At 34.1% G+C, this 26,094-nt stretch overlaps 1 protein-coding gene across 1 annotated transcript in view; it reads left to right on the top strand.

Annotated features, from left to right (window-relative positions):
• Nucleotides 1-19,378, top strand: part of STK33 (serine/threonine kinase 33) — a 55,996-nt gene extending 36,618 nt beyond the window's left edge. The window contains exons 7-16 of the mRNA XM_032229101.1: nt 1,050-1,154; nt 2,547-2,685; nt 5,284-5,372; nt 7,760-7,844; nt 9,375-9,450; nt 12,271-12,383; nt 12,610-12,695; nt 17,522-17,770; nt 17,911-17,994; nt 18,675-19,378. Of these exons, the coding sequence (XP_032084992.1) occupies nt 1,050-1,154; nt 2,547-2,685; nt 5,284-5,372; nt 7,760-7,844; nt 9,375-9,450; nt 12,271-12,383; nt 12,610-12,695; nt 17,522-17,770; nt 17,911-17,994; nt 18,675-18,842 (1,194 nt within the window). The 3' untranslated portion in view covers nt 18,843-19,378. The remainder of the gene's footprint in view (nt 1-1,049; nt 1,155-2,546; nt 2,686-5,283; nt 5,373-7,759; nt 7,845-9,374; nt 9,451-12,270; nt 12,384-12,609; nt 12,696-17,521; nt 17,771-17,910; nt 17,995-18,674) is intronic.
• The last annotated feature ends 6,716 nt before the right edge of the window (nt 19,379-26,094 follow it).

The raw sequence follows: 26,094 nt of genomic DNA, 5'->3' as shown, positions 1-26,094 counted from the left end.
AGTATAAGCATGCATATGTACTCAGTACTTGGTTTGGGCCCCTTTTGCAGCAATTACTGCCTCAATGCGGCGTGGCATGGAAGCTATCAGCCTGTGGCATTGCTGAGGTGTTATGGAAGATCAGGATGCTTCAATAGCGGCCTTCAGCTCTTCTGCATTGTTCGATCTCATGTCTCTCATCCTTCTCTTGGCAATGCCCCATAGATTGTCAATGGGGTTCAAGTCAGGCGAGTTTGCTGGCCAATCAAGCACAGTAATCCAACAGTCATTGAACCAGGTTTTGGTGCTTTTGGCAGTGTGGGCAGCTGGAAAATGAAGTCAGCATCCCCATAAATCTTGTCTGCAGAAGGAAGCATGAAGTGATCAAAAATCTCCTGATAGACGGCTGCGTTGGCCCTGGTCTTAATGAAGCACAGTGGTCCAAAGTCCTGTTGCTTAGTGGTCCAAAGCCCTCTTTTCTGATGAGAGCAACTTTTGCATTTCATTTGGAAACCAAGAGTATGGAGGAAGAATGGAGAGGCCAATCAAGCACAGTAATCCCACGGTCATTGAACCAGTTTTTGGTGCTTTTGGAAAAAGTTGCTAAGACCTGTGTTATGTGCCATCAAGTTACTATTGATTGTGGCCAGCCATATTTTCTTCATCACCTAATCCAGTCCTTCAGGTCTTCCAGCCATGCACTCTAACTAGTATAGCTGAGTCTATCCACTTTGCTGCTCATCTTCCTCTTCACTTTCCTTCCATTACATAAAGTGGCATGAAGTCGGCATTTGGGTGATTATTTTTTTTTGTATTTTGTTACTTCAAACAAACATTCAGTTGCACAGTTGGCTTTGTTGCTTCTTGTTGAGGCTCTTGCAGTGTCTGATAACCTCTGTAGCCTTAATCTCAAATTCTTTCTGTATTTTGGATATGTTTACTGCCTTGAGTTATTTGTAAAAATAGTAAAGATGGGATACAAATAAATAAATTAAAATACATTAAAAGAACAAACAAAAATTGATCAAGTTTAGTACTGTTTGTAAAAAAAATACTTTTCTCACATTAAGGCTGGGAGTTCTGCTGTAAAGCTTCTTGAACGAGAAGTAAGCATTCTGAAAAGAGTAAACCATGAGCATATAATACATCTTGAAGAAGTGTTTGAGACACCAAAGGTACGATTTCATAAATGTAACTCCCAAGGTTCAGTTCATATCATGTGTAAAACAAGATATAATGATGGCGGTTGGGTGTACTATAATTCATTTGCTCCTAAATTCTTAAAAATAATGTTACTCTTCCCTAACCACTTTCTTGTGGTTTGGACCAAAACTTTCTTCTCTATTATTTAATGCTACATATTTTTCTGTCTGTTTCAAATTTGCAGCATTCAAATATCCCTTTTTCTGAACAAATCTGGAAATTCATTTGGTTTTTTTTTTTTGTCAATTCAGACTTTTATGACTGTCAGATCATTCTTATATTGGTTGGTAGTTAAAAATGGTGAGATGGCAGTTGCAGCTAAGTGATTGAAACCCCATCCCTTTGTGGGGGAAAAGCTACTATGACTACCACCTTGCATTTTGACCCATAAACTGTGGTGCTTGTTACTTGTTTCCGTTGGGATTGTTATATATGCCAGATTTTCCCTGTCACAGTCTAATCCAATTCTCAATGGCTTACAAATAAAATGAACATAATAATAAATACAGTATAACACCTCTTACCCAGACATAAAACATACACCATCCATCACGATTCAAATGCCTTCCCAAAGAACTCATTTTTCAGCTTCTATTTAGAAAATGATCAACATTGGGACTAATCTAACCACAAATGGGAGGCCATTCAAAACACCGATGCTGCCACCCTAAAACACACCTTCCCTCTTGACTTCCTGAAAATTGGGAGCAATCTGTTGCCTCTCCTGGCACAATTGCAAATTCCAGTGAGGAGATGCATTCCTATAAATAACTTGAAATCAGACTATAAGGGTTAACACCAGTGCTTAAAATTGCACTTGAAAGATAATAGACAATCAATGTAGGGCCTGAAATATATACATAATCCCATCTGGGCCCTAACTTTTTCCATCAAGCTAAGGTTTACTGAAGATTTTAAAGGCAGTCACATGTAGAATGGTTTGCTGAAGTCTGGACAAGTGGTGATGCTAGCATGAGCCATTGCAGCTCTCACTATAGATCTAGCTACAATAGGTTTACCAGCTGAAGCTAGGAACCTCATGCCCTCCATACCATGATGTGCTGCAGTAGGATTCTAGGATGACATCCAAGCTATGGTCCTATTCCTTCAGTTACAGTAACTCTGTGTCTAGAGTCATCAATAGGCTCAAAAGAACACTAATATTCTAAGTATTGGGTGAAAGCCCAAGTTTCAGTGTTAAATTTGGAGCCACCAAGAGTTTTGGAACATGCTGAATAATTATTTGGAAAAAACCCTATCGATTAAAGCTACTCCCACATTACTTCTTCAGTTCAATATTCTATGTAAGCTAAGGTGGTGTTACACAGACACAGAGACACAGATATATTCTTTGTTAATGTCAGCGGGTGTATCTTATAATGGAGTTATGCGAAGATGGAGAACTTAAAGAGATTCTTCAAAGAAAAGGTCAATTTTCAGAGAATGAGACTCGGCATATAATCCAAAGTCTTGCATCAGCAATTGCTTATCTTCACAAGAAAGGTAAGAATGTTCATTTTGTACTATATTTAATAATTGCAGTTTTCCTATTTTTACTGTACTTATAGCTGAAAACCATTTTTTACTGTTATTATATTTTTAGTATAATAGATGAGTTAATAAGTACTTTATTCAAAGGTAGTAAGGAAATAGAATATTTCTAATCCTCTCTTCATCATGGATCAAGGCTGTTGACTCCAACCTTGCCAAACTAGGCTTCTCCCCAATTTTAATACTCAAGATGGACCATGATCTAGCAAGACAAACCTTGTGACAAAGGGTGGAGGACATCGAGAGCAGGCAGACTTAGGGAAAGCTCCACTGTTTCTGGCTCCAGATGCCATTAGATGTGTTGTTGCTCCTGCCAGCTATGTTAGTCAGTTGGAGTCAGCAAACCACCGGAAAGCATTTGCACTTGTATGGTGTTAAGCGTTCCCATCGGCAGTTCTGTATGGCAAGTATAAAAGGTGGGATTCAGCCAGTTCGCACCACTTCAGGAAAACCAGTTGTTACTTTTCTGAGCAGTTTGGTGAACTGGTTGTTGGAAGAAATCATTAGGGCAGAGAACCGGTTGTTAAATTATTTGAATTCCACCACTGGAAAAAAACATATTCTGCAATAACTGTTAGGTATCCTTGCCGTTCTGACACTACATATCTCCAGTGGCTGCTTAAGGATGAACTGTTCATGACTACCTGCAAGTGGTCAGATTCTGTGCAGCAGCACTAGGGATTCGTCACAAACATGTGTCTTCTCCACCATAGCGATGTTATATAACAATTGTGACAAACTCTTTGTACTGCTTAGTCACTTCTCTTTTAGCATTGAATCTACAATGAGCCACACAGTTTAGGGATTCTGACTATCATATAGTCAGACCATGTGTAATTGACACTGGATTTTATTATAGATTTTAGTTGTTATTTATTATTTTATACTAGTAGTTTTAAGTTTATATATACTGCTTTTATTTGTTCTGGTTGCTGGTTTAAGACTAATAATAACTTGTTGTTGATAAGTTAATAAGTAGTTTATTCAAAGGTAGTAAGGAAATAGAATATTTCTAATAATTGTTATTTTCTTATCATTTCTGTGGATATAAGTTTTAGTCTGGAAAGTTGTTCAATAAGCAAATGAATGGGATGTGTCTTTTTCAAAATAATGTCTCCATTTCATCATCTCCTGGATTAGAGGTTCAGAAAGACCCACAGTGTAACAAGAACTGCTATTAGAAAGTCAAAGAAAACATACCAAAATAAACATAGAATCTCTTGCATGTGCTTTTGTCTTTCAGCCAGTTCATTTTAATGTTGTATAAAACATTTAACAAAATTTGACAAAAGACCTTTTCCTCCTATAGTGACATTACACAGTGATGCACAAAAACCAGCGAGGTTAACAATGAAGGTGCTATTTCTAGAAATATTTGGATCCATTTCACAGCATATTTATCAAGTTTAGGCTTTTCATTTTTATCAATATGAACTTGGGCAAAGGTTAATATGGATTCCGACTCTTTAATCTAAGCAGTGATCAATGTGAGCATCTGTGTATAACTTTCAATAATCTTCATTAAGAGAATTAAGAAGATAACATTTTAGAGAGAGGATTATATCTTTCTAAGATTATATCCTGATTTGTTCACCTTGGTTTTGAATGGACCGTTGATGAGACAATAATAATTTTATCTATACAAGGAATATTTTATTTTTTTAGAATTTTTAGAATAATAAGGCTCATGCCTTCCTTGGATCCTGTCACAAAGCTTTCCTCCAACTTCTTGGAGTAAAAATATATAAAACTGGAATCTTTTACATATGAATGCTGGTGAATCATCACAGAACTCTTTTTCTTACTTTGTGATGCAGTACAGAGGATTTGAACCTCATCTTCAACATTTGGCCATTCATTCACTTTTCCTTTAGTCGTTAAAGTGTGTGTGATTGTGTGTGTGTGATTGTGTGTGTGTGTGTTATAGAAAAGTTGAAGAGAGTTCACATTGTTTTGGACAGGGTCACGGGACCCCATTTTATTCCACTAAGATGCTCAGATAAATAGACACACATGAATATGTGACAAAATACTAATGTGAGATTTGATATAATTTTAAAAAATCCTAAGCAAATGATAGAAAACAGAAAATGGGTAGTTTGTGGTTCAACTATGAATAGAAATAAAACAGTAGTGGTGGGAAGGAACTGAATAAGAAATAAGTGCTCAACTGATTTTTTTTTTAATGTTTTGTGTTTCTGAACATAGAAAGCATACTGAGTATTTTCATTTGAAAATACTAATTTTATACATTAGTGCTTTTAAAATATTCCTGTGACATATTATATTCTTTAATGTTATAAAATCTATGCAGGTTTCTCTTTCATTTTATTTGAAGAATCGATCTAAGTTTGACCGAAGTTTGGAACATACAGAAACTGTTCTCTTTTTTTTATGAAAGAAGGAATACAGTGACTGCTTGCGTGCATTAATGTGAAATGAAATGCACATAAATTACTCAGTCAAAAGGGTTTTAAAATATTTTTGTCAGAATATTTTTCAATGCATTTGATAAATAACACTTTTACTTTTTGTTCTCCATCTTGACAGATATAGTTCATAGAGATTTGAAATTGGAAAACATTTTAGTTAAAAGCAGTGACATTGATGAACAAAATGAAATGAAATTAAACATAAAGGTAAGAAATTGTAATACTTCACTTTATACACTACTTTTTTTTCCAGATACAGGTATCAAAAGTCACTTTTCCTAGTAAATGCCTATTAGTAGCTTTTAAACTGAAGTGTAATGGTATAATCAAGCCAGAAAATAAGGTTCTGACATAGCAGCAATTGACAAGAATGTGGGAGTCAAGTGCCACTGGTGAAAAATTTCTTATTGAACAAAGAACAGTATAGTTATATGTAAAGAAATGTTTTTAAAAGTATACTTTATTCTTTTTGTTCACTTTCTGGATATTTTAAACTGTTAGCAAATGTAAGCCTGGAGATCCATGATTAGCATGAATTATGCATATTGGCAAGTTAATTTAAACATTTTAATAATTTTGAAAACTATAGTTTTTACATCCCAATGACTTTCTACTTTATGGACTTCAGATGAATATTTACTGCCAAAATGCATTAACTGATTCAAGAACTTACACTTATTTATTTATAAAGAAATAATCGACCTTTAATAAATATAATTACAAAATGCCTACTATTTTTATAGTTGCTTTAAAATGACTGGGAGGATTTAATAAAATGTCTATAATGATATCTAATATTAGGGTACATTTTATGGGAAATAAAGCCACATATTATGATGAAGTGTATTTTATGTCCTTGAGTGTTCTGCCTGAATCAAGGTTTCTCTTAGGGCTAATTCATGCTTCTCTTCATGCCTTTTGATTCTGTATATCCTCCTGCTTGCATTTCTGGGGAGAAATGTATGATCATTCTTGGGTTTGAGGAGTGGCAGGTTTGCGTGCTAAATCAGACTGTTGTTTTTCTCCTCTTCCAACACAGTATTGACTATATGTTAAGGCTGCAGGGCCTTGCTATGTTGTTTTGGCACCAGTTTTCCTGGACAGTTCTGATGAAAACATTTTAGAAGAAACAGTGCTACAGACAAAGCATCAATGCCTAAAGACACAATAATGTAACTCAAGTAGTTGAGATTTTCAAAAATATGCGGGCAATGTTAGTTCTTCCATGTTGATTTTTCTTCCATTGCACAGCACTTTGGCATAATCCTATTCTTTTGTGCCAACAAGAGCTGAATGCAACATGTTGTAGGCACAATTACCCAGCCTCCTTCTCATCAGGATATATGGTTTCTGAGTCACATATAGCAGAGTATTTCCCCCAGATCCAGGTATCAGCTCTGTGTGCAGGAAAGCAGGGACCACAGATTACCTTAGCCAGGCACTGAGACAGGAAGAGAAAAAAGGGAAAAGATAGTGAATTGGACAAACCTACTTTCTTCTTCTCTTTTCTGGCTCAGCTGACATAATAGCCCTTTCAAGGGAGATGGTACCGAGCAATGGATTGACTTTTTGGGGGGCCATATAATATCCCTGAAAAGAAAATGGAAAACACTTCTCTGGAAAGCTGAGGACATGTTTTGCAGTAATAAAAGCAGCCATTCCCTTGCTAGATTGCTCTAGTTTCCATTACATAATGATATCTGATGACTTCGTAGATGTCCTTGTTACTTTCTTGAGAATAATACAGATTTCATTATTATTTCTTTTTTCCTGGATATTTTTTGACTTCCCAGTCTCTCCTATAGATGAGATTTTCTGATGATCTCTCATCCAAGCACTCATCAGGCTTGCCTTTGTTTAGCTTTTTTGAGATCAGCTAGATGGAGTGGACTAATACTTATCTACTGTAGACAACAAGATTGACAGGAACACAACTGACACATGATTGACACTGTTTATCTCATTCTGTCCTTTATGTCTGAAATCAAACATACAGAAAATGGACAGTACTTTGGCAGCCCTCTCAAAGCAGTCTATGAAATATAGGCTGTAAGGATCCTTGGGTACTTGGATTCCCTGAAGGAAAATATTCTCCAGCCGCTCTCCCTTTCCTTCTTGCTTATTTGTTTATAGAATGTGTACAAATAAAATGTATTAAATTCCCTTCAACTGAAACACCCATTTAGTCTCTAAATGTCTTTATTTCTATATTAGCTTCTACTCAATATTAGTATCTTCTGTATATTACATACTGCATTTGGATCCTTAAGCACCATGTAATTATAATTATGTGTCTTTTAAATATGTTAATATAAGTCCTGTAGCAGCATTTGGTTTTCCTGGCTGTTTCTCTTGAATACCCATCTTGCTTTTATGTATGCACAAATGCTAATGCAATTTCCAAAAAAAATGGAAATATGTATGGAAACCTGGATGCAGACTTTCTGCTTAATGTGAATTGTTATAGGAAATCTTTTGAGGGTTTTTTTTTAAATCTCACACAAAATGGTTTAGCTATGAATATTGAAATTTTAGGAAGAATAAAAAGTTACATCCATGCATATAATAAAGAAAACAATGATGGTTTCTTATAGGTAACTGATTTTGGTTTAGCTGTTCAAAAGATGGGAGGAAGTGAAAGCATGTTCCAGTCTACCTGTGGGACTCCTATTTATATGGGTAAGTCCAGTACTTTGTATAATATTTTCCATTAAATTTGAACTGATTAAAATAGTATTATAATGAATTAAAGTTTTGTAAGTATCAATAAATACATAGGGATATATCGAATTCTATTAATTTATATATGTGCAATAATTGTTATGCTCATGACTTATGGATACATTATTATGATATAAGTTTGAAGCTATGTAATTGTTGTTAGTTATAACTATATTTTACCAATAGAGAGTTTCTTCAAACAGGACTGAGTAAGCTTTTTAGAATGAAAATAATGATCTTAATAGGGATGGCTAAGAACAGAAGTTTGCTTCCAATATTAACATTCAGAAGCTTGCTTGTTACAGTGGGCTTGCCTATTCCTTCCCCCACTTCTTCTGCATCCTTGGGAGACTTGGAATCAGAAGAACTGAGGTATGGCATGGGAAAGAATGAAATATCTAACTGTTGGTAGAGGCTGCTTGTATGAATAGTGTCTCAATTAATGTAAGCAGACTTTCCATGACAGTAGGCAAGACTACATTATCACAACATGGATCTATCTGTGCTTTTTTGTCAGAGATGAAATAGAGGAGAGCAGGACTTTGCAACAAGGGAAACAAAATGCTTTAATGCATCAGTGGATTTTCACTTGCACAGACATTTGCATTTCATTTTCATAAATCTGCTTGCAATGTTTGATTCAGTTCAATGGGATTGCTAATTGTTAACATAGTTCCATATTGGTGTGAGTGAGCATAGTCCTTGAGTTCTTAGAATATTGCTCACAAGTACAATACGAGGGTTGAAGCTCAATTTAAAGGATGAGCTGACTAATTCTATTCAATTTTAATAGGATATTTGTAAAAACTAGCAGCTCATCTATTGAAGCTCAGCCCTGTTATTTCATACCGTGGTGGCCATGCAGCTCCCTGTTTCACCTGACTTAAAAAAAACGAATAGGAAATCTGTAGAAGAACCTTTAGTTCCTACAACCACTTGGATTTCCACTTGGATTACAGAAAGCATATTTGATGACCATTTTCATTTTGAAAAACTCTTTCTGAAACTAGTCATATCCACCATGGCTTCCTTTTTGAGTGCGTGCCCATTAAATAGTCTCAACATCTCTGATGAGCTCTCAACACAAACAGATTACTAACGCCTACTCTGACACTTTTACTTCTCACTGCATAGGATCTGCCCTTATATACTAGGGAAGAAGCCTTTCTGACTTTAAAACTAATATATGAATCTATGTTTTTCAAATTGAAATGTATTTGTGTGGTTTTGTAAAGGATTTGAAGTCAAGATTTTAGGAACAGTGTTCACAATTTACAAATAGGAAGAACACAAGAAACAAAATTAGGAATTATGATAATTGTGACTAAGTAAACGATCAAAATGAGGTTATAGCAACATGAATTGTTTAAGGCCCTACATTATTAATATCAACATCTGCTATTTTTTGAGGGGTGAGCAAAGTATATCTCATCCATACCGCTTTCTTTTAAGTAATTAAAAGTATCTGTATTTTTTCTTTGTTGGCAGCTCCAGAAGTGATAAGTGCACATGACTATAGCCAACAGTGTGATGTCTGGAGCATAGGTGTCATTATGTATATGTTGTAAGTAGTTTATATATAATAAAAATATTCCTAAAAAAGCAATATTTGTCAATTACTGCTTGATTAGTGTTTTTCATTGTTTAAATTGTCTCTACTGAATCCTTTCTAACAGAAATGATTAACCTCAGCTCTTAATATACTCAAGTAAGTATTATTTGGTCATAGCTAAGAAAATGTACTCTGATCTCTCTGTGTCTCTATGAGCATACGGTTTTTTAATTTTGTGCTTTGCTGATTGCATTTGACAAAATGGAGTTTATTTGCCAGAATGTTATCTTTAAAAACCCTTGTTTTAAGTGGATACTCACTATAATACACACATTTTTATTCAAGGTTAGAGTCAGATGTAGGTCATGCTTTGTGTGAACTCATTGAAAATGGTTGTAATTAATTTAAATCCCATTGATTATAATAGATTTCCCTTTAGTATGACCAAATCTGGACCCAAGTTACTAGTTCTTATAGACAATTGTACTTTATAGATCTTGGGTTACTATTTTATTTGGTTATTTATAAATAAGACTAATATTTTAATTGAATAAAGAAAATCAGAAATATTTATGTGATATACTTGAACAGTAAAAAATGCAATCTACACTTTATAAATGAATTTGAACTATACAAATACATCTAAATTGTAACAAGGAACTCTCTTTGATGGAGAAAAATGATGAGCCATAACTGTTCTTTTCCTATGTTGAATTTCATTAGGCTGACCTTCTTTGAAACTTCAATATTGGCAACTGAGAAGAGATCAGTCAAGTAGAAAGAATAAACTTCTTCCCAATAAAGTTGATACTTCCCAAATAATTATTCTTCCAATTTATCCAATATAGTTCTTATGCACACAGATTTTACTGAAGTTTTATTGCTTTTAAAAAAAAATGTAGATCATGCTGTGTTCTGAAACTTTTTAATACTGAGACAGTACCAATTTTATGATCACAGTTTATTGTATTAATGTTACCATGCCATTTTTGCACAATATAGCATAGCTGAATGTATTATACATTGGATTGGGGTAATTTGAATGGACAGTAAGAATTCCATGCTGCTTCTGCAATCTGTACAATTCACAGACCTTGTAAAACAAAGAGCACCGAATTGTCCCAATTTTAGTCACAGTTCAGGCTTCATAACATTATACTTTAATTAACACATAAATATTTTAAGTTGGCCTTGTAGGATCACAATAATATTACCAAAATGTTACTTTATATTGTCCCTAAATGACACTTAAAAATCAAACTTAGTAAGAATTAATAGAATATATATTCCTTTTATTCTATTTAGAAGATATAATAGAGATGCATGTAATATTCTTTAATTTTTGTAGTTTTCACAGGCAGCTCAACCATTGTTAGATGGTTTTTGAGCTGTCCTTGTTAAGTGAATGTTTAATGTTTCCATTACTCACTGATGTGCCTAGTAGTTTTTAATGGATCTGTATTAATGTATTAGCTGCTGAACCAATTTTATTAATAGAGATGGTATACCTTCTCTTAACAAGTATATCTGTTACACTAAGCTTGACCATGTTATCCATAGAAAAACAAATCCTTGAAATACAACATTCATTTTACAATGAATTGTTGAATTTCATGGATACTTTTGTGTAGTAGCATAGGGTCTCTATGGTGTATTTTATTGTAATGTAGCTGCAATTTATGGCCCATCTCAATTTTAACACGGACTAGTAAAACAAGAGACAATTATCTTTTATTGAGTTCCTAGTGGGTTGAGTTTGGCATGCCCTCATGGATCACAAGTTTTACAGAGATAAATTAGCAATATCCATGGTCAGTATTTTTTTTTACATTATTCTGAAAAACAACTATACTTGCAAATAGGAATATATTGGGGAATACTGAAATACATCTATTTCATATTAGTTTTTGGTAATGCTTCTCTAAATGTTTTCTTGTTCATTTACATTTTAATTTCTAATCTCAGCTACCTGTGTTTGTACTCCAACAGTATCATCATGAAGTTAAATTGGTTTGACTGCATAATGTAATAATAATTTTTCCATATACTGTAATCCTCACTTGACTGGGATCCTCTATGTGACTGATTGAGAAATGCTGCTTTCTCTCAGAATCTGTCATTGAATTTTAATGATAATAATGCCAGTAAGATAACCAGTAGTATGACATCACACTTTACAAAAGCATGATCTCCAACTGGTGGATCATTCATGTGACTGATCCAGAGAAGCAAAAGAACCTACATTAATACAAATATAGGAAGAAACCAGTAGTTCTGAACAGATTAAATAAACATTCTAATTTTTTTTTGTGTGGAAATAGTTTAAATTCCCAATTCCTGATTTTCTAAATTTGAATGAGAAGTTTAAATCCCTGTATCTACATATAGAGTGGGGGAAATTTGGTAAGTAACCATTTTGTCAGCCCTCAAGATTGTCTCCCTTTCTGTCTTTCCTGATTGTGCTTAATTTTTCATAATGGCTGGTTCATACTTCAAGGCTACTTTTGTACTCTGTTCATATTTCTTCAAGGCTACATTCATTGGTTATGAATCGTATTTAAGCTCGAGTTGAATCACTGCAAAAAGGGATATTTGGCCTAGCTGTAATACAATATAATAATTTCCTCTGTGTTTGACAGTTAAGAATTTGGAATAAGTATTTGATGCTTCTCTGTCCATCTTATCCCGCATTCTTCCTTTTATATTTACTATTCAACTGAATAAAAAGTGCTGCCCTAAACTGAAAAAATACAATATACACATGAAGATATTGGTAGTGAACTAGAGATATATTTCAATAACTGAAACATTTTTTTCCTCTTACCTTTCCAGATTATCTGGCGAATCACCTTTTATGGCAAGTTCAGAAGAAAAACTTTTTGAAGTTATAAAAAAAGGAGAACTTCATTTTAAACTATCAGTGTGGCAATCAGTCAATATAGCTGGTAGGTAGATAAGTATATGACTAAAACTCCTTGATAAATAAAGTAAAAGCATTGTCAAATGATCTTTTGACCTTTTGAAAGCACCAACATGATCTTCATTGAAGTTAAAGAAATTTCACAAAACGATTACTGAATAGTACTCTGCTAAGTTAACACACATGAATATAGTGGAGAGATGTATATTTTACAATTATTAGAAATTAGGTTCATGTCTTTTTTTTTATAGCTAAAAATATACTGCGGCTGCTTCTGAAAGTAGATCCTGCCCACAGAATCACTGCAAATGAACTGCTTGACTGCCAGTGGATCACAGTAAGCTTTATTTCCTTTTCTTTTAAATATTTCTAATTCTTTTGTTTGCAAAATTAATTTTTCCAATTAAGGTTAGATGAACATTTACTTATCTACATTTTATATATCTATAGGTTTAGCATATTCTAATTAGAAAAGTTTAAAGGGGAATCCAGATGTTCTTAATGGTCCAGATAATTTCATACTGTACAGATATTTAATAGTGAAAAATCATTCTGCTATAAAAATTAGTCCCTTGTTTCTAAGCGACAGGAGGCGTTTTTTGAAGTAGGTAAAGCCCTGTGACATAATTGGAAAAATGTATTTACCTACTTCAAAAAGTTATGGTAACACATCTTCATTTTATATAGCTAGATGTATCATAAATAACCTAATGTAATACAACAGAAATTATCAGTTAAGGGCCCAATGTACATGAGTCATCCTCAAAACAATTGTCTAAAAATGTCTGCCTCCACATATAATCAAATAACATCTAATTTTACTATCAATTATCTGCAACATATATATTCATTTTTTCAGTATATTAAGTTTAGAAACTGCAGAGAGTTCCTAATAGTTATAGAAATATTTATTTCCGTAATATTCATGGAAATGAATATAATTTCTTGTATATCTTTATTCTCCCCAATTACATATAATTCTATTTTTTCTCAGCCTTTTAGAACTTCTGCAATGATGGAGAGAAATCTGATACTGAAACTGAGATCCAAGCTCTAAATTCCTCTGCCAGCTGCCTTTGGCTGCTCAAGCAGAAAGGGGATGGGGAAGTTGTGGAAGGAACTATAGAAAGTTGTGGAGCTACAAGAAAAACAGCACTCCCATTATTCATACTTGCCAGTTACATTAGGGAAAAGTGTGACAATCCTGGAATCGATTGATTTTCTACCCCATTTCAAACAATGGGGGGGAAATTAAAAATTAAAAAACTTGCAAAGAGAGGAAAATGCCAACTATCTTGCTGACATAAGCCCAGTTGAGTTCTAAATAAGCAATTCTACTTTTGGCTCTTATATCCATTGGTGTTACTTTCCTTTGGAAAGGGATATACTGAAAAGTGAATCACAGTAACAGAATCATATGAAGAACAATTTCTCTTTAAAAAATCATATACAGCATAAATAAGCTTAATTTTAAAACTTCCTCTAAGTAAAAAAAATATTTATTGTATATTTACACTATACAATTACGAAAATGTGTGGGCCTTTCATAAGCAAAAGTTAAAACTATAAAATATGTGAAAATAGCAGAGTAATATAAAATGTAAAATAAATGTAAACAGTACCAGAATAGGGTTCACCGACAAATGGGCGCTCAACAAAAGCGCGCTGACAAAACCGCTGGGGAAAAAATGCGAATTTGAAATTGTGGTGACGAAAGAGCACAGAAGCGCGGCGACAACAGCGCGCTGACAGAAGCACGCTCTAAACCTAACCCTAAACCTAACCCTAACCCTTACCTTAACTGTAATCACGCTTCTGTTGGTGCTCTTTTGTCGACGCGCCTTTGTGGGCGCGCTGTCAATGTCACGGTTTTATCGCCGCGGTTTTGTCGGGTGCGCTGTTGTCGGGTCACACCAGAATAGACCTAGAATGGAATAGAATAGGTTGAACTGTGCAGTTCTTGGTGCTCTCTGAGCTTGGTTGTTTGCTTCCAGATCTTTCTCAACCAACTAGGTAATATTATCAGTGCCCTGTTTATGTTAGTCACTGATGATGCTACCTAGTTGGGTAAGGAAAGGTCTGCAAACAAACAAACAAGCTCAGAGTGTACTTAGAACTCCACAGAATAGATTTAATGAAAGCCAAGAATCCAGAGTAGTAGCAGACCAAATTCTTTTAATACATGAAGAGCAAAATACTTTGAATTGCCAAAAGATGATGTTGAAATTATTGTGGTGTGGATGCTGGTCTTATGGAAATTTTATATTTTACATTTCTATCAGTTAAGCTAAGAGATTTATGGTGGGTGAGGAGAATCCGGTGGGTTGAAAATTTATTGGAATAATGTGAACAAGCCTTTCTTCTTAAATTACAGTAACAAATAATGTAACAAAATTTAAAATTTCCATAGATAAATTTACATTCTTGGCAGAAGCATCCAGAGAAGGATCTCAAAATGAAACTGACAGCCTAAGTACATATTGATCTTAAGCCATTTAAGGTTTTAAAGATTAATATCAGCACTTTGAATGGGGTGTGGAAATGGAGAAGAAAGTGCAAATTATGAATATTGTTATCTTGTAGCATAGAAAGACTAAAATATCAAATGAGAGTTTGCTATCCTAACATCATCAGAAAAAAATTGTTGAAATATTAGTTTTGGACAATGTTTACAAAATTGTAATAGTAGCCATTGTAGGAAGAGACATTCCAGAATGTCTGCATCTTTAGAATTTTCTATTTCTCTGTCTCAATGATTAATGAACAAAAGCCTTTGAAGAAAATAAGGTAAATAATTGGCATGTGCTTGTGAACGTCATTAGACATAATCTTATTATATATCTTCTAAAAGTATAATTTACTATATTTTGTATCAAGTAGTTGTACTTGATGTTGATTTTCTTGACACCAAACATGGCTGAGTGCTACATTTTTATTTTCAATAACATGGCTTCTCCTTTCACCATTATTAAGCACTGAGTATGCTTTCTCTAGTTTTGTCTGTTCTGGTCATTATAAATTGTTTTAATCCATTATAAGCTCATCAATTTTGCAATGTCTTGTTTATGGGCATATATTTAACTTTTTTCAGTAGCTAGTAAGTGCTATTAGAGCCTCTTTTTCTATTACTGTAGGTCTTTGTTATTATTTTCTTAATTTGTGAAGAGTTCCTTCAGCAAATCTTTATAGTATGGTATGGGAATATTGCCATTCAGAGACAAGTGTTTGAAGATCATAAAGTGGCAAATGTCTTTCTGACATAAGCTGAGTGCCACATGATGGAGGGGCGTATTGTTCCAGTCTATGATTTGAATCTTACTGACATGCCCTTCCTTAAAATCTGGCTGAAAAGAACTTGAAGGAAAGACAAAAGAAAATGAACAATCTAAAAGGCAGCCAATTAGTAATCCTCCACTTTCCCCACAATTAGCACCAGATGCTAGCAAAATTAAAAGCAACAGGTGTTCAAATGAAGCAATATAGCAATTAACTTAAGTGGTTCCACTTTCTTAAAAACTGTCAGAATACAACCATCCTATTTCATGTGCTATTTCAGTATTTGTAGCTCTTTAAAACATAGGCTTGTTTCCCCTGACTACAACTCAGCCTCTTATTTGGTAGGTGTGATTTGGTGCACTTAATTACTTGAATGTGCTTGCAAATAAGGTAGTTATTTTGTTTTCTATAACATCAATTTGTCTACTGTTAATTACAGATGAAAATTGCCATCTAGCCGAATTGGGAGTTCATATCTGAAAATAATTCTATAAGTTCAGAAGTACTAGGCGTAAATTATTTAAATACATATAGAATTTTCTTTGTGCGTGTCTCTATTATTCCAGCCCTCATATCTGGTGGTTAAGGTACCAGGTTAGAAGCCAGGTGTCTATGAGTTCTAATCCTGCCAGATTGGTGACTTTGAGCCAGTCATATTTTTGCAGCCCTACTCATCTCATGGCTGTTGTTATAGGGAAAATAGGAGGAAAAAGTACTCACTCTTGAGGTGATTATTAAAATAATAAAGGCAGCATTAAAATGCAGTATTAAAGTTAAATCATAATAAAAAACGTTATACACATGAATGTGAATACGAGTCTAGTAGTAGAACTAGGTAGGCATATTATGTCTCAATACCACCACCAGAACGATCATTCTGTCTCCATACTTCTGTTACAACATTAATTCAAACTGAGGACAGGAAGCTGTACCTCCATTCTAAATGGCTGTCTAAGCTCTTTCAGCTGTTCACAGCTCCAGTTCCCTACAAAGCAATAGAAAAAGGTCTTGTACTTTTCTTAAGGGCAAAAGCACTTCTTTGCTGCTTACAAATGTAAGCACAAATCTAAGTGTATGACACAATATATATGGGGGTCATTGTCTCAGATACTTCTTTTTAAAAATATTTTGAAACCTGGAGCTGAGGGTAGGTAGGCTGGAATGGTACAGTTATTCTAGAAATATTATTGCTATTGAACTATAAAATGTGAAGCTTTGCTAATAATCCCAGTATTTTTCTGACTGAATTCATGAAACTTTATGTTGCCAGAAAGCAGGAAAAACATATTTGCAGATACTGCAGATATTTCACTTGCAATATCAAGATTGAGTTCTGCTGTTCTTATTTCTAACCTTCGTCATTTCTAGTAATTTATGATAATTTTCTTCAGGTACTCTTAACAAATATGCAATATCTAATTATAGGAAGTCCTTCCAAATTGGAAGATTGCATTGTCCCAATACACTTCTGATTAGCTTACTCTCTGATATTCTAGGTGGGTGTTGGTGCAGGTTTTTTTTACCTGATGGGAACTCTCGAGGAGACCTTTTTCTCCAAAGAGGCCAGCTTTATAAACTGTCATTCCTGGACTATTTATAAGCAATAAGGGGTCATTTCTGGCATGTTCTGGTCATAATGAAAAAGAGTTGTATCAAAAAAGTACTCTTAGGTTGTTAGTGGTCTTATTAAAAAGCCAACAGCACTCTATTGTTTTAATTTCCTTTAACCATCCCCCCCCCTCCATTTCTTTGGCTTACTCTCATTCTCATCATTGGTTTATTAAAGAAATATAATTTCTATTTAGAGCAGCATAGTACAGTAGTTGTTCATCTATTTTGTTCATTTCTCCTAGAAATACCCCCCTTAAATTGATTGTTATTCTTCAGGGTGAAACAGACATTGTTCAAAGGCCATTTAATGTCCTTGAGTTAATGAAGAAGTGGAATAGCAGCGGTAGCAGCACTACAGAAGTAGCAGTTTTTGAAGATGGACTAAATGGTGCATCGCCTGCTTCACAACTGGAAGAAATTCGTGGAGAACAAGAGAGCCCCATTAGCAGCAATGGCAATTCAGACCCCAATATAGAAGCAGAACCAGAGAGTGGGAGCAGCAAACCCTCAACACCAACAAAACAAGTAAGCTTAAAATATTTGTCAGCTTAAATGAAGCAGCTAAGCAATTGCACAGAGCTGGGTTAGTCAGCTCAATATCTCTCTTTATGTTTGCATCTGATATTTTCCTTAAAATCAGTTTGTCCTTTACTTTTTCCCTGCAGACTAACAAGAAAAAAAGTCATATCAATGTTTTACCAAATGGGACTTATAGAAAGAAGAGTTCAGCTGTCAAATCAACCTACAGTGTAAGCATATTTACCCAATGATCAATTTAGTTATGTAGCAGCCCAACTATAAGTACTTGCACTAGCCTAGGGTCATATGTGATGCTGTATGTTACTAGAGTCGATAAGAAAAATGCTATCACAGAAATCGGAATGTTTTCATGAATTCATTTTTCCCCCAGGTGAGGTAAGTGTAGATGAAAGTCCAGTATAGAGTATCAGGGCATGTTGATATGCTGAAACAGAAAGATTTTTACTGATATCATAGCACATTTGAGTAAAAAAGGACTCTAAAGCAGTAGGTGGAAAGTACCTCACCCTTTATTATGTGTCTTAGGACTTGTAGGAGTGGCTTAGCTATTCTAGCTCTGAAGGATTGAATTGAATTGAAAAGTTTATTTGGCCAAGCGTGGTTAGACACACAAGGAATTTGTCTCCAGTGCAGAAGCTTTCAGTGTACTCAGGGTGTCAAAGGTTATAGCTTTCCTGAGCAGATTTTGTTGCTAATCCACATTTTAGTTTATCTGATTTACAGTCATTTTGAGAGATAACTACATCTCTGTTCTTTTTTAAGGTAACCTCCTTCAAAATCTTACCAATGAAACATTGTTTCAGCAGTAAGAGAGAAACTATGTACTAGTTTCTAAATATTCTCTTCTCATATTACATTCAACATATCTTGTTTTTATTGTCTTTTTAAGATTCAGGCTGGAGTTGGATCTTTGTCTCCAAGACTCGCTGCAAAACGCACAGATAATCAAGAAAAGAAAATTGAGATAGAGAAGTCTTTAACCCAAGGACTTGCAAGCAAAAATACACAAAAACCCAGTGCCCATGGTGGTTTACACAAAAACAAGAAGAAATCTTAGAAGAATCCCACTCTTCAAAATGTAAGTCCTACAGTGTAACGATTGCCAGTGCCAAAATGTGCCAACTCTATAAAAAAAGGACCAATATACCTTGAACTTCTATACTTGTTGTTGTTGTTATTCTGAAGCCTGTAACCATCAAGAGAAGTCTAGTTTCAGAGTAGTGCTGATAAGTGTTCTAAAGCAGTGTGAATTCCCAAACTCTGTGAGGGCATCCACTGGTAGTATTACACTCAGAGCAGAGAATTGTGTGAAATTTTTGTCTTTTATTTATTGTATCTAACAGGCATCATTCAGGCAAGCAACTAGTTTCTTTGAGTCCACTTGTGTTTGTCTAAGATTGCTTTTTATTGTTATAAAACTTTGTGAAAGGAGAAAAGAAAATAAGAAGCCAAAATATGTAATGACTAAGTGATTAGTTATTTTTTAATAACTAACTGCATTTTGCACTTGTCAGAAATTGATAGGATTTTGTTTATAAAACTGTAGGTATTATAACTGGTGTACCAAGATCAATTAAATTTGTTTCTAATTCTTTATGCATTACAGTTAGTCGGATAATTTACTTTTAAGCAATTGTAGATATTATGAACATTGCCAAGGTTAATCCTGCTGCTAAAATGCTTGTGTATTTAAATAAAAGAGATCTTAGAAGAGTGTATTTCACATGCTAGTTCATCTTCATTTTTAAAAATAAATATGGATCATTCGCTAAAGAGAAAATTAATTGCGTGTATAATATATATGTGTATAGTTAAGGGTCAAAATATGTTTTTGCTACATTTTTTGTTACATTTGTTACACTTGTTACATAATGCTTCATACATTCTATACATTTTCCACTGTGTATTTATTCTAGTTCAATATTTCCATTGGAATCAAGTCAATGGATAGGCTTTTTTCAAACACCGCATACATTTATTTTTGAATTTGAAAAAAATCCGGTATTTTACCACAAATGTGAGCAGCATTCCTAAGTTCATGTGCTCCCATGTTTTTGTTTCTAAATCTGGTGACTTGTCTTTCTTATTGTTGAAGTTTGTAAACAATATCGTGATCCAAGTAATATGCAATCCACAGATTCCACTAGATTTCTAGGCCCAGGAATCTCTGATGACGTAAGAGGTTAATGCTATGTTAGGCTTGCTAACCTATGCAAAGGATGCTTGAAATCTTAAAGTGCTAGCATTTCAGATGCTCAAAATATCATTTGGGATTTAATTTGAAATGCAAATTATTATTTATATATACTATTTATTTATGTACATAAATTGCTGTGACTCAGTTTGGATTTGGTGGCTTCTAAATCTAAGGAGAAAAAAGGAAATAAAAAATCCTGATACAGCTGACCAATTCCCAAAGGTTGTATAGCCTTTGTTCTTCAAAATTATTTTAATAAAATAAAATTAAAAAATGGAATATTTCATTAAGCTGGTAAAAGAATTACTAACTTGAATTTGATAGTCATAATTTTTATTTAAAAATACGTTTTGAAATTCTTCTGTTGAAATTAATTTATTGTCTCATATTTCCTTCCGGCATTCAGGTAGTCCTTGACTTACGACCACAATTGAATCCAAAATTTATGTTGCTAAGTGAGACAGTTATTAAGTGAATTTGCCCCATTTTATAACCTTTCTTGCCCCAGTTGTTAAGTGAATCACTGCAGTTGTTAAGGTAGCAACACAATTGTTAAGTGAATCTGTCTTCCCCATTGACTTTGCTTGTCAGAAGGTTGCAAAAGGGAATCACATGACCCTTGGACACTGCAACCATCATAAATATGAACCAGTTGCCAAGTATCCACATTTTGATCACATGATCATGGGGATGGTACATCAGTTGTAAGTGTGAATAACGGTCTTAAGTCACTTTTTTCAGTGATGTCGTAACTTCGAACAGTCACTAAAGGAACTGTTGTAAGTCGAGGACTACCTATTAACCTCTTATCAACACAAGCTCTGTTTTGATGTTGCATCTGACTTTCTCTCCAGTCTGTTAGGAAACAGGAAGAGAATTTCAGAAAGCTCATGTTCATTTTGGCTTTTCCTGACAGAAGCACATGAGGTCTCCTTTGTCTTAAAAGTCTAGATCCAGATGCTGTTAACTCTCAGTGTTAGTTCTTTCCCCTTAATCAGAGTGCTGCTTGGAGAAGCCACTCCTTCACAGCTGCAGAGGCATCATTAGTTCATCTCAGGTTAGTTTACTTTTATCATAGTGCCTGTTTCATGGCAAACTGACATTGTGTTTAGGGTTATTCAGTTTTGTGTTCAAAGAAGCTATTGATAATTATACGTGGATATTTTTTTTTTCATGAGCAGAGCTGATAGAAATTGTGACCTCTGTTGTTTTAGGTTCATGAATGGATAGCATTTTATGCAAAACAAATGGACCTGTAAAATTCTCTTACAACTGTGAAGACTGAATTCAAAGCTTTTGCTTTGATATCATGAAATGTACAAAAGTCATGGTTTTGAAGTTGGAATGTCCAGGTTTGAATTTCCACTTTATTTTGATTTATTAGGGTAATCTTATCTCTCTAATCAAATGTGTTTCTCTTAAGGCCCCACAAAAATTGATGGGAGTCACATTTAAAAATGGTACCACATATTTCGGAATGTCCCTTAGTCCCTTAATATTTTTTGGCACTTTTATATTGTAATTAGATAGGTTGCCTATGCTGATGCCTGCACAGCTACTAGCAGTCACTTTATTTGGAAAACTGTAACAAAGTACCTAATTTGACAAGGCCTCAACCAACAGCATGTGAATCCCTTCAAAAATGGCTTTAATCACTCTTTCATCTTATCTATGTGAATATTGAAAGCTATAACCCAAGGGTGTCAAACTCATGGTGTCATGGCGGCATCACGTGACTTCCCCCCCCTTGCTAAACTGGGCATGGGTGTGGCCAGCGTACGACGCATCTGGCCCATGGACTAGGAGTTTGACAACCCTGCTATAACCCATTTGAAGAAAGTTCTGATAGTGAATCATTTTGCTTACATAAAAAGAGTGGATTATATACCAAAACTTTACTAATTGGTCTTACACCTAGGGAGGCAAAAGAAAAGGGATGGGTGATATTTAAAATCTTTGGATTGTGATAAATAAATGTATATATTTGGAAGACATGACAGAAATTCTTTGTCTTTGGTGCTGCGTATAGTAAACTTTTGAAATAGACGTGATGTATTAAAATGTCAAACTTTATTATCAGTTATTATCCCCCTTCCCAAAAGATTATAGAAATTAGGATCTAGGATCATTTTTAATACTTTTTTCTCTGCTTTTTAACACTATAAAACATGCATGGTTGGCGAATCCCATGCTTGATAAACTGTGTTTTGAATTCAGTATCAATTTTCTCAGCAGCAATGCATGAGAATGTTAACATTCTTGCTGAGTTGCAACAAGTTGCAAGAATTAATATAGAATTTTCATTTGCTTTAATCTTATCTGTTTATCATTGCCTTATTTGATAAATAGTACAAGTTTGTACTTCCTCAAAACACAGCAAATATAAAAGAGTATATAAGGCAACAGGCTGAAAGGTAAGATTGCTGCTGAAATGAAATGTGAGAAGGACATATTGTATATTGTGAGAATATATTGTGAAGTCATGATGCATCCACATATGGGTCATAATACCAGTTGTCCATGCTATGCTTTGTATATATGCATCTTTATGGGAGGCTGAAATACCCCCCCCCCCCAATCTCCACTACATGATGCATTCTGCTTAAAATATCAGATCTATATTATCACTACACAGCAAAAAATTCAAAGCAGCACTCTCCTTGGAGTCTAGAGATTTCATGGACTTGCCTATGAAACAATGAAAGTAGTTCAATTGTTGCAGTTGTGTATTAAAGGGCTAAAATGCAGAAATCAATTAGTGTTGCTTAGATTTTATATAATATGCTATTCCTAATTGCAACTTCATGTAGCATTGGACAAATCTACTCTTTCTTTCTCAATTTTCCTTTCTTAAAAAGTCATATTTAGCTACCATTTAAAGATTCTTCTTTTAACAAAATCCACCCAGTCATTTATATTTTTCCGTGTGCATTTTTCCTAATTCATGTATTTTTGAATGCTGTAGTATTCAATACACAGTTCTGAAGTAGTTTCCCCATATTATGCTCAAAGGGTAAGATATTTGATGGAGAAAGATAGAAGACAAGAAACAAGGGATCCTGCTCTTACTTAATTGTAAGGACTGAATTTGAACATTTGAATAAAAATGAATTGTTTCAATATATTGTTTAATTATATTTGGGTACTCTTGGCCTATTTTAGCTTAGTCCTGGTGTCATCAGGAGATCAACTCTTTATAGAACCCAAATCCTATTTTCACAGAGAGTTTATATGAAGATGTTGAATTAATCAATATATAAGTAATCAAATTTCAATTGATAATGCATCTGTTGACCTGTGTTTGATTCTTGACACACTCAAAATCATAAAACATTTGAGAGACGATTGATTCAAGAAGTGTGTTTGACTTCATCATTCAGAAAGGAATGGACAGCTGAGGCAAACTCCAGGAATCTACAGATAAGTAAAACTTGTTGAAGGAAGTAGAAAGCTATAATCAAAGAATTTCAGCAACTGTTGAAGAACAAGAGAGAGAGAAAATATTCAAACACTTCTGCATTTTGTTTTCCTCTCCATCCTACATAATGGACTAATTGGACCCCTTTTCTGAGCTAGATGATCTGTCTTTATCTGGTCTGGTTTTATAATGGTCACATTTGTGATTATCATTCTGTTTTTCACTGATTGTGAAAACTAATTCTTGAAAAAGACTATCAAGGGTCTTTGAAAATCCTTTCAAGACAAGTCATCAGACCCAGGACAATCTTTAGATGAAGGAATCTTTATGTTAAAGGGTATTATAAAATACAATTCTTCTCTACCTTCAAAATATGGTGAGTAATGTTTAAGGCAATAAAACATAACTATCAAACTTATAACTCAGATATTCAATATCCTTACAGAGCAACTACAAGCTTCTTACACTGCAGGTTCAGCACCAGAAGGGGAAAAAGCATCTCACAGAAGACAGGTGGTTGACAAAAACATTTGTACTAATACAATTACTGCCTGCATAGAGTTTTAATGCATCGTAATGACACATTCAGAAGAGTGGGGAGAATTGAAATGATCAAAACACTCCTGAGACTTTAAGAACTGACATACCTTTTAATTTCAGCACAGCTAGTATTGGCGCAATCTCAAATCTTCTCTTTTACAAGGCTCCTCCTTCCCTTCCCTTTTAAAACTTACTATTTTTACTTAGGAGAGTAGTTAGAAGGGATGGGAATTGACAGATCAAAAGCTTAGCAAGTATTGCATGCCCTCCATAAATTCTATCTGTTTTGAATGATGACTGTCAAGAGAAGTACAAACAAAATAATAATCAGTCTTGAGTGAGCATGTTCAGAAGCTTACTGTATGCAGGTACATGAAGACGCTCTTAAAATTTTATCACTCTTCAGCTTCTGATTTTTCTTATTTAGTTACCACTTTATAAGCTTAAGAAAGGCAGATAAGATCTTGTCATGCTGGAAAAGTTTCCCTAGACATGGATTTAAAAAAAAATATTTTGAATAAATAGGCTTGGAAAGACCCATCTTATTTATGAAACAAAACTGATGAGGTTTGCTAACCCCTAGCAATGCTTTCTTTGCATTTGTCATGTGTAAGTCATATACTGAAGAATTACGTCTTAGATCAGAAAGCTCTTACAAAAGTAAACTCATATTTTACATGGATCCTGAAAAGCATTTAGCAGGTTGACTCCATGCTGAGATAGTAAGATATATTGAATTAATATTTGTTTCTCTGAAAGTTTTTACTTTACCCCTCTGGCGATGAGCTTTAAATTCTGGGTTTCTAAACTTTGGCCAGGAAGGTGCAAAGCACATTCATTTTTATTCTCCATAACTTATGGGGAAGCCCAGCTGACTCATCTGGACATATTTGCTTTCAATAATTTTATTAAGTATTATATTAAACAGATAAAAAATTAATGATGCCTCCCTCTTCCCGCCCCCCAGGGAAAAGAAGAGACAGGGTAAAAAATATATAAGAAAGTTCTCCCTTAAATTGCCAGTAAATAAATTCAACATTAATAACTTATCACTGTCACTTAAAACACAACCAAATACATCTTTATTCCATGTCATCCTATTTTCTATAAATTCATCTCTAAATCCTCTGTTTTGTTAGTCAGCAAAAATTCAGTAAAAATTAACAAAAACAATTAACAAACATAATATAATCCCACTTTCTCCCTAAAAATGTATTTCCCCCAATTACTCTTTAATAATTAAATCTAATTTCAACAATTAAACATTATAAAAATTAAAACTATTCAACATTACCACAAATAATACCATTTATTCATATAGTAAAAGGACTAATAAAAATACAAATCACATAGTTATTACAAACCAACCTATTACACCCAATTAAATATTTCAATATAGTTACCTATTACTTGAATAACATTTATATATTAAAAATAATAACCTAGATATTGCAGACAAACCAGTTTTGCATTTTTTCTTCCTCCTGGCAGTCTTTAAATCCCATGCATAAAGTTCTAATGTCTGCTTTCTTCTGCTATGTTTGTCTCTTCTTTCATAGTCCTTGTCACCTTTGTTAAAGTCTACTTGCAGTTTCAATGTAGCCTTCCTAGTACATCTTTTAGACTTCAAACTACTTATCTACTATACTATACTATAAATAAGTAGTTCACACCCTGTATGAGAAGGAGAGGCAGTGCCTGGGGCAAAGTTGAAAGAGAAATCAGCATAGAGTTGCTATGCAGTCACCAACATACTAAGGCTAACCCACAATGAATTATGTTGACCCTAACTGAAGAATATTCCTGAATGGGCAATAGAATTTCTCATGTCAAATATTATATCCATTCATATGGTTGTGGCTTTTCCACACTTTTGATATGTTATTGTGTGCCACTGTTGTTTTTTAAATAGATCTCCAGATCGATTTGTAAATGTAATATTTCCATTTCTTTCTTGTAGGCTATAGTTTTATTTTGTTCTATAATATATTTTTCAATTTTATTCAAAGAAATTTGATTCTCTTCAACACTTTTTGGTTGCAAAGTAAGGTTAAGCAGCTCACAGTTCTTCAGTCCGCAGATCATAAATTTCCTTTAAGTAGTAATCTGTTGCTTTCTAGTAGTTAATCTTCAAAACCTTCTTATCAGCAATTT

Source organism: Thamnophis elegans, chromosome 1 (genome assembly GCF_009769535.1).
Source record: "Thamnophis elegans isolate rThaEle1 chromosome 1, rThaEle1.pri, whole genome shotgun sequence".
Classification (NCBI taxonomy): domain Eukaryota; kingdom Metazoa; phylum Chordata; class Lepidosauria; order Squamata; family Colubridae; genus Thamnophis; species Thamnophis elegans.
Note: the sequence above shows the minus strand (reverse complement) of the source record. Positions and strands in the feature narration are given on the sequence as shown.